The sequence below is a fragment of the Alexandromys fortis genome, unplaced genomic scaffold, assembly GCF_014885135.2.
Source record: "Alexandromys fortis isolate MF-2015 unplaced genomic scaffold, M_Fortis_MF-2015_v1.1 scaffold_363, whole genome shotgun sequence".
In the NCBI taxonomy this organism is placed as follows: Eukaryota; Metazoa; Chordata; class Mammalia; order Rodentia; family Cricetidae; genus Alexandromys; species Alexandromys fortis.
The window spans coordinates 607,865-617,156 of NW_026068233.1; the positions used below are offsets into that span (position 1 = coordinate 607,865).

Here is a 9,292-nt window from a genome sequence, read left to right on the forward strand (position 1 = left end):
AAAAAAAGAAAGAAAACAAACTATCTTTTTCCATTTTACATACCAATCCCAGTTCCCACTCCTTCCCCTCCTCCCATTCCTTCCACCTTCACTCCCACCCCACCGCCAGAGAGGGTAAGGCCCATTGCTTTGGGGAAGGTCCAAGGCTGTCCCCTCTATATCCAGGCTGAGCAAGGTATCCCTCCAAAGAGAATGGGTTCCAAAAAGCCAGTACAAACAGCGGGGACTAGTCCTAGTGCCATTGCCAGGGACCCTGAAGTCTGCCCCAGCCATACAACTGTCACCCACATTCAGAGAGTCTAGCTTTGTCGTGTGATGGTTCCTTCCCTGCCCAGCAGGAGTTGGTGAGCTCCCATTAGCTCAGGTAAGCTGTTTCAGTGGGTCTTGACCTTTTTGATCATGTTCTCACTCCTCCCATTCTTCAACCTAGAAACAACCTAGATGCCCCTCAACCGAAGAATGGACAAAGAAAATGTGGTACATTTACACAATGGAGTACTACTCAGTGGCTAAAAAAATGACATCTTAAAATTTGCATGCAAAGGATGGAACTAGGAAAAAAATCATCCTGAGTGAGATAACCCAGACCTAGAAAGATGAACATGGTATGTACTCTCTCATAAGTGGACACTAGCTATAAAGCAAATGATAACGAGCCTATAGTCCATGACCTTAGAGAAGTTAAGTAGAAAAGTGAACCCTAAGAGAAACATATATAGATCTCCCTGGGAAGGGGAAATAGACAAGATCTCCTGATAAAATTGGGAGCATAGGGATGAGGGGAGAAGGGAGGGCAGAAGGGGAAAAGAAGGGGAAAGGGGAGTGGGGAGGAGAACTTGAGGGAATGGGATAGTTGAAATGAGGAAAGGACAGAGATGGAGAGCAAGGAAAGAGGATTGATTGAGGAAACCATTATAGGGTTAGCAAGAAACCTGGTACTGGAGAAATTCCCAGGAATCCACAAGGATGACCCCAGCTAAGACCCTAAGCAATAGAGGAGAGGGTGCCTGAACTGGCCTTGCCCTGTAGTCAGACTGATGACTACCTTTAAATGTCACCATAGAACCTTCGTCCAGCAACTGAGAAAGAGGCAGAGACCCGCAATGGAGCACTGGTCTGAGCTCCTAATTAGTCTTAATCAATAAAAACCAGAAGTCAAATATCGAGGTGATAACCTGATAGATCAGAAAAGCAGACGAGGGCTGGAGAGATGGCTCAGCGGTTAAGAGCACTGCCTGCTCTTCCAAAGGTCCTGAGTTCAATTCCCAGCAACCACATGGTGGCTCACAACCATCTGTAATGAGGTCTGGTGCCCTCTTCTAGCCTGCAGGCATACACACAGATAGACTATTGTATACATAATAAATAAAAATTAAAAAAAAAAGATCCTGTCTCCACCTCCCAAGTGCTGAGATCAAAATTATGAGCCCCCGGTGCCCGGTTCTTTCTCTTTTAAACTGATGGCCTTGAACTCATGATCTTCCTGCTTCCTCTTCCCAAATGCTAGGGTTAAAGGTATGTGTCACCACTGCCTGGCATCTATGGTTACCAAGTGACTAGCTATGCCCTCTGATTTCCAGGCAAGCTTTATTTGTCAGAACACGAGCAAAATATCACACAACCTGCTTTTCCAAGTTGACTTTGAATTTCTAAGATCAACTGTTCCGCCCTCTTCAACTGCTGCTGGGACCTTAGATGTGAGCCAAGGGACCTGACTAGCAGAGGCTCACTAAGGACCCTGGCCTGTCTTGGGGACATGGAATGAAGATGTGCCCCAGCCCTGGGTCTGCACCGGAAAGGCCTCCAGCTAATACTTGGTTACAAGGAATTAGACATATGCCATTGCTCCTGGGTTTCTGTTCATCTGTCCTGTGGCCGAGGAATGTGAGCAACATTGTTGAACACCTGCTCTGGTGCCACCAGAGACTGTCACCAGCTCTGTCCTCCAGAGGAGAACATGGCAGCTGGTCGATGTCCATGCTGGAGGCCTGAACTCTTCTGCAGGACCATTCCCTTAACCCCACCTTAGCCTCGGCAATTCCTTGGTCTCGCCAGGGTCCAGCAGCAGACTCTCCCCTCATCTCCTTTCCACCTTCACTTGCCTCACACTCCTCTCCTAACCCAGGACAGGGTCCACAGCACAGAGCTGGCTGATACTCTCATGGGTAGGTACGCGTCGATACTCACCTTTTGTGTGACTCCGTGTGTGCATCCAGCCATTTCTCTATAAACCGGCAGGTCAGCCACAGCAGCAGAGAAGGTAATAAAGACACGGGCCAAGCACTAAGTGCTTCTCATTTTATAGCTCACCGAATCTGCCCAACGATACAAACTAGCTGCTATTATTAGCATTCCTATTTGTGGAATAAAGAAAATGGGGTGAACCCTTCAAGAAACCCCAAAGCAGACTGCACGTTAGATTGAACAGCCATATACTGAGCCCCAACACACTAAGGAAGGACGTGTTCACCTTCCCCTCCATCCATCGGTTAAGTGGTACTTGGCTCCTTCTATTTGGGGTCCAGCACTGCTCTTAGCCACCAGTAAGGGCAATCCAAACACAACCCAGATCCTTCTGACCCTGGAGGCTGACAACACGAGAGTAGCAACAAAAACAGTAAAACCAACTTACTTTCTCAGCTTTTACAGTGTACCTGTTAAGTGTGTACGTATATTTATTCATTTAGTCTAGTGGTTGTGTATCAGATATTTATGTTACAATTTATAACAGTAACAAAATTACAATTAGCCTGGCGGTGGTGGTGCACACCTTTAATCCCAGCACTCTGGAGACAAAGGCAGGTGGATCTCTGTGAGTTTGAGGCCAGCCTGATCTATGAGAGCTAGTTCCAGGGTAGGCTCCAAAGCTACAGAGAAACCCTGTCTCGAAAAACAAAAACAAACAAAAAACCAAAACAAAACAAAACCCCAAAAATTAGTTATGAGGTGGCCACAAAATCATTTTATGGTTGGGGTCAACACAACACGAGGAGTCCTATCAAAGGGTCGCAGCGTTAGGACGGCTGAGAACCACTGATTTGGTCCTCCAGCGCTTTGAAGCTGTATTTCCCATTTTACCGAGAGCAAAGGAAGGTCAGCGAGGGGGCTGACTTTCTAAGGTAGGGGTGGGAAGGATGGCAGCCAGAGTAATCGTACCTGTGGCTTTTTATCCTCAGTCTTTCTCGTCCAAGAGCGCCCAGGCCTAGCTGCTTGCCACTAGGCATGAATCCTTCTCTGCCTTTTCTTTACTGTGTCCCCCACACGGGCTGGCCCTTCCGCACCCGACCGTAGCAGAGCCCTTCTGGGAGGTAGGTTTTCTGGTCCCTCTCCTCTGAGTAGTGAGCTGGAGATGTACGCAAGGGAGGGGCAGAGCTGAACAAAACTCCATCTGCAGCTCCCTGGGCCCAGGACTTCCTCTGCTTTGCTCAGCCTCTACTTCAGGAACTCTAGTCTCAAAGGCACAGGCCTGCCGCGGGCTCCCAATGCAGACAGGGCAGTTCTGGTCCTCCAGTGGCCTGGCTTGCCCTCTCCGTGTCTCCAGGACTCATCATCTGCTATTGGAGTCTGGGTCGGATGGAGCTCCGCACCAATGGCAGCAATTGCTCAGAGCCCAGGACTGCAATAGAAAATGCCAAGGCACCAGGTTCCCACAACCTCATCTCTGACCTGCCAACCCTAGCCTAGATGGGACCTTACCTCTCTCCAACTCTCTCCACCCCAGGAACTGGGGTGGGCAGGCCCTGGTTTATTCACCCTGCTCGTCTTTCCCAACATCCTTTTTCTCATTCCCTTAGCAACCAAACTAGATCCATCAAGGAGCAGGGCCTGGCAGCTGAGCGAAGAGAGACTAATAGCCCGGAAGGAAGGAGGGGCCTGGAGAGAAGAGGATGGCTAGGGATGTAAGCCAGCGCTCAGGCTGGGTGTTGGCTCTGGCTCATCTCAGAGGACACACAAAGGGTGGGGGAGTTCTCTACCCTGCAGTATGAAGGAGCTGGCCAGCAGGGAGCCGCCCTCCTTATCCCAGCCAGGCATCCAGCCTTGAGTCCCAAACCTGCTTCTTCCACCTCACACCTGTTTCGTTCTCAGGGCATCGGAGGTAGACCTGTCCTGCTTGAGAGTCCAGAGTCCCTGAGTCCCCAGCAGACACAGGGCTCCAAACAAACACGAGAGACTTCAGCATCCTTTCTCCTGCAGAGCACCCAGACAGCCGCTGTCCACTCCTGGACAGCCTGTGTCTGCACTCTGCAAGCTGGGTTACACACAAAGGCCAGTTAGATTCCTGCTACCTGGTGTGTGTGTGTGTGTGTGTGTGTGTGTGTGTGTGTGTGTTAAGGGGTGTAGTTGTGTATTTGTGTAAAGTCTGTGCACACAGGTATCCGGAGCAGGCTACACAATACATGTTGGTAGGATCTACAAGATGGCTCAGTGGGGAGAAGGCATCTGTCTGTGGACCCTGCCCTAGGAGTTGGGTGGGTAGCTTTCCCATCCTTTCTCCCTTTATTGCAATGGTTCTGGGCACCTGCACCTCCTCAGCCCTGGAGGCTGGTTCCTGCCAGTCTGTCTTTCAGCCCTGGCAGCTGCTACCCTCCTGCCCCCTCCCCTTCCTACTTCAGGAAATTCTTCTAGTTCCCGTAAGGCTGGTGACTGGGCAGCAGTCAGTGTGGAGGGGGAGAGAATCCAGTAAAGGCCAGACAGTACACTACAGGCCATGGCATACACCTTGGAGTCTGACACCTTCAACCCCCTTTGAAGTGCCCACCTTGCTGAAGGTGTTAAATCCAAATTTGGGGGCTGTGTCTTTAAGGTGGAAACATCAGCAGGCAACTTCTGCCCGACAAGGGCAGGGGGAGGGGAGCTGGTCAGTCAGTCCATTAGCGCAGAGCTGGCGCCAACCACTAGCCCTTTACCGTGCCCTGGGGAGCAGGAGATAAGCCCTGCCCCAGCCCCCTCGGCCCCAGCCCTTCTGTCCCCTATTTCTCTTGGTTGTAGTGGGGGCAGCTGACAACAGGTGAAAAGAACCCTAGCTTCAGGAGGCAGGGGGAGGCGCAAACTCCCCGGTTTAGGCCAAGTTAGCTCTCCCTCCAACTACCTCCCTTCTCATAGTCAAAAGCTTGCCCTTTAACCTCAGTTCCCTCCTATTCCCTAATTCTTACCTCCTCTTCTGAGGGGGCATCCCGGGGCAAGTAATGTCCTCCCACCCTAGGCTCCGGCGTTGGAGTCATGCTCAGAAGCTCGGACCCCTAGCCTATCTCCATCCCGCTGTCGCATCCCTGATCTCTGTCAGCAACAAGGGGGAAGCAGGTAGGCAGGGTGCCAGGAACCCGGAGAGGGAAGGGGTGGTGTCCTCGCTCTGCAGGGTGGGGCATCCCCCTCCCCACACAGCCCGTCTGTAGTCAGGCCAGTGGGAGGAGCTGTCGTGCCCCCCCACCCCCGACACCCCTGAGACCGCAGGACTATAAAGCTGCCCCGCATCGGTCTGCAGCTCCTTCCCGCCCGGCCTAGTTCTGCCAAGCGCTGAATGCCATCTTCCGCCACCATGAGCCATCACTCATCGGGCCTCCGGTCCGGCATCAGCTCCACCTCGTACCGCCGGACCTTCGGACCACCGCCCTCACTGTCCCCCGGGGCCTATTCCTACTCTTCCAGCTCTCGCTTCTCCAGCAGCCGCCTGCTGGGCTCGGCGTCCCCGAGCTCGTCTGCGCGACTGGGTAGCTTCCGTGCCCCTCGAGCGGGGGCCCTGCGCTTGCCCTCGGAGCGCCTCGACTTCTCCATGGCCGAAGCCCTCAACCAGGAGTTCCTGGCTACAAGGAGCAACGAGAAGCAAGAGCTACAGGAGCTCAACGACCGCTTCGCCAACTTCATCGAGAAGGTGCGCTTCCTGGAGCAGCAGAACGCAGCCCTGCGCGGAGAGCTGAGCCAGGCCCGGGGCCAGGAGCCGGCGCGCGCCGACCAGCTGTGCCAGCAGGAGCTGCGGGAGCTGCGGCGCGAACTGGAGCTGCTGGGCCGGGAGCGCGACCGGGTGCAGGTGGAGCGCGACGCGCTGGCGGAGGACCTGGCGGCGCTCAAGCAGAGGTCAGAGGGCCTGCCAGTTGCTTCCTTCGCTTCTCCCTTTCGTCCCCTCGGATCCAACAGCCCTAGGGCGTGGCTCCGCTGGTCAACCCCAGCCGGTGCCTGTAACATTCTGGTCGGCCCCCTCCCAGCACTATGCCTCGAGCACCTAATGGAACTGGCCGATTATTAAGGGGACTCCCCCCCCCCCCCTTGCTCTGTTTCCAGCCCGTTAGACGGGCAGGCTGAATTCCTCGCTTTGGACCTAGGACAGATGCAAGATGGGGGCGGGGTGCTAGATGTGGCGGGAGGGCTGGGAGGTGACTGGGCAGCTCAGTGTCTCCCCACTCTGCCTGTTAGGTTAGAAGAAGAATCCCGCAAGCGGGAGGATGCGGAGCACAACCTGGTGCTCTTCCGTAAGGTGAGTGGGGGCCACGTCGAGTCCCACCACCCCTAGCAGTGTCTCCAGGGTGGCATCAGTGGGTTAGGGGAGGCAACTTCATAGCTCAGAGGCTGAAAGGGAAGGCCTGGCCCTTCCTCTGCCTGAAGAGCTCTCCTTTCTCTTGCACACCCATTCCCACTCACAAAGGATGTGGACGACGCCACCCTGTCCCGCCTAGAACTAGAGCGCAAGATTGAGTCTCTGATGGATGAAATTGAGTTCCTCAAGAAGCTACACGAAGAGGTGAGTGGTCAGGGTGTCTGGGAAGGCTTGGGAGAAGGCCTCGCTGAAGCTCCGGAGACGACAGGGATGCTGCGTGATGACAACCCCACCCTTTACCCGGGCTACAGGTGGCTTGACTCCCACCCATGCGCCACCTGTTGGCGGTCGAGGTATCTACACCCTGAACCTGACAACCGGCCTAAGAGCATCCTGGGCTCAGGTCTCAGAATCCGGCGCGCGTGCACTCCCTAGCGGCGCCCCTTCTGTTCATGCAAGTGCCTGGTGCCCCCCCTCTCTCTCTTTAGAGACAGGGTTTCAAAGCCCAGACAGGTCTTGAACTACTGAGTTTTCTGTCTCACCCTCTCAAAAGCTGGGATTACAAGCTAGGCATTCTTTTCTATTCACAACCTCCGCCTTTCCTGGCCTGTAGGAACTTCGGGATCTGCAGGTGAGCATGGAGAGCCAGCAGGTTCAGCAGGTGGAGGTGGAGGCGACAGTGAAGCCAGAGCTGACTGCAGCGCTGAGGGACATCCGTATGCAGTATGAGAACATCGCAGCGAAGAATCTGCAGGAGGCAGAGGAGTGGTATAAGTCCAAAGTGCGAGAGTGGGGGAGGACTCTGGGGGCTCCTGGGGTGGGAGGCTCTGGGCATGGCTCGCATCCCAGCTGGACCCGTCTGCCACTTAGCAGTATGCTGACCTGTCCGACGCCGCCAACCGCAACCACGAGGCCCTACGCCAGGCCAAGCAAGAGATGAACGAGTCCCGACGTCAAATCCAGAGTCTGACGTGTGAGGTGGACGGGTTGCGTGGCACGGTGAGTACTCCGCTGCTGCCTGGGCCGGTGGGCGAAGGCTGAAGGGCTTTCCGACTGCCCCTTTCTTCCTTTCCTACCCCAGAACGAGGCGCTGCTCAGACAGCTGCGGGAGCTGGAGGAGCAGTTCGCCCTGGAGGCTGGAGGCTACCAAGCCGGCGCTGCGCGTCTGGAGGAAGAACTCCGACAGTTGAAGGAAGAGATGGCGCGGCATCTGCGAGAATACCAGGAGCTCCTCAATGTCAAGATGGCCCTGGACATCGAGATCGCCACCTACAGGAAGCTGCTGGAAGGGGAGGAGAGCCGGTGAATGGAGAGGCTACTGGGATAGGGCAGGGATGGTAGGGTAGGGCATTGGGCTCAGCGAAGGGAATAATCAGGCTGTGTGCCTTGCCCACAGGATCTCAGTGCCAGTTCATTCCTTTGCTTCCCTAAGTTTAAAGACCACTGGTGAGTCCTCCACGTCTGGCTTCCAGCCTGCAACTCCTCTCTACCTTCTGTCCTGATTACTCTGGCCACGCTCATCCTAGATTGACTCCTATTCCTCATGCAGTGAGATTTCTGGCCGTCAGAGGTGGGAGTGGGAGCCTGAAAGGGGAGAATCCTAACCATGTCCTGTCTCCTGCTTTCTCCAGTGCCTGAGGTGGAGGCTCCCCAGGACAGCCACAGCCGTAAGATGGTTCTGATTAGGACTATTGAGACCCGGGATGGGGAGGTGAGTTAAAACCCTTGATCTGGAACCCCACATTTTTAAAGTTTCTGAGCCCTGATCTGGATGGGCTACAGATCTTAGGATGCTGAGAGTACATGGCTCTTGTGAGGGACAGGAGATAGAAGGTGTGCGGGTGTGCGTGTCTGGGTGTGTGTGTGCAGGCGCACCTGTGTCATAAGCTCATGTGGAGATCAGAGGGTGTTTTCAGGGGTTAGTTCTCTCCCTTTTCTGTGAGATTCAGGGATCAAACTCAGGTGGTAAGGTTTTCATGCCAAGTTCCCCTATCTGCTGAGTCAGGGAGGGACACCAGACAGAAGAAGAGTAGATACCCAGGTGGTGGTGGTGGCACACACATTTGGTCCCAACCCTCGGGAGGCAGAGGTGAGGTAAGCAGATCTCTGAGTTGAAGGGCAGCTTGCTCTACAGAGTGAGTTTCAGGACAGCCAGGGCCACACAGAAACCCTGTCTGGAAAAGTCAAGAAGAGGAAGAGGAGGAGGAGATAAACTGTAACCTCAGCAAGCTGTGACAGATGATCCCAAGGAAAGTGCTGCTGAATTTCCCCCTTGCATGCTTTGCCCCCAGCAGGTGGTGACAGAGTCCCAGAAGGAACAGCACAGTGAACTTGATAAGTCTTCTGTTCACAGCTACTGAGCCCTCATCCAGAGCGCTGACCCTGACCTAAGTCTACTCTTAAGCTCAAGCCCCAGAACTGGTCCTTATCCAGCCCCTCTCTGCATGTAGCATGTTTCCCTCCTAGCCAAACTGCAGCCTGACACAGTGTTTGGGTTCTCCCTGCCCTGACACACATGATGTGACCCATAGCTTTCTTGTCCTTGTAAGAGGCAGAAGAAGAATCCCACGACAACAGATCTGTTTGAGAATGATCCCATGGCCAGTGAGGTGGGCCAGCGAGTCTCGAAACAAAATAAAATTACTACCGAGAGAGAAACTTCTTATTGTGTTTGTCTGGGGTCCTTTCTTCTCTGGCTCATTTTCTTGGCACTCATGACTCCAGAGGACCCTGTTGGGTTTTCTCAAACCTCTCTGCTTCTTT

The 9,292-nt window shown here is 54.1% G+C and overlaps 1 protein-coding gene across 2 annotated transcripts; it reads left to right on the forward strand.

Annotated features, from left to right (window-relative positions):
- The first annotated feature begins 5,483 nt into the window (after window positions 1-5,483).
- On the forward strand, window positions 5,484-9,175 carry Prph (peripherin). 2 transcript variants are annotated; one of them, XM_050130882.1, is made up of 9 exons: window positions 5,484-6,072; window positions 6,409-6,469; window positions 6,638-6,733; window positions 7,143-7,310; window positions 7,403-7,528; window positions 7,611-7,831; window positions 7,926-7,975; window positions 8,161-8,240; window positions 8,821-9,175. In XM_050130882.1, exons 1-9 carry the CDS (start codon window positions 5,519-5,521, stop codon window positions 8,887-8,889), a joined length of 1,425 nt encoding a protein of 474 aa, XP_049986839.1. In that variant the 5' UTR covers window positions 5,484-5,518; the 3' UTR covers window positions 8,890-9,175. The 2 variants fall into 2 exon arrangements, with proteins under 2 accessions (XP_049986839.1, XP_049986841.1); XM_050130884.1 differs by having other exon boundaries at window positions 8,824-9,175.
- The last annotated feature ends 117 nt before the right edge of the window (window positions 9,176-9,292 follow it).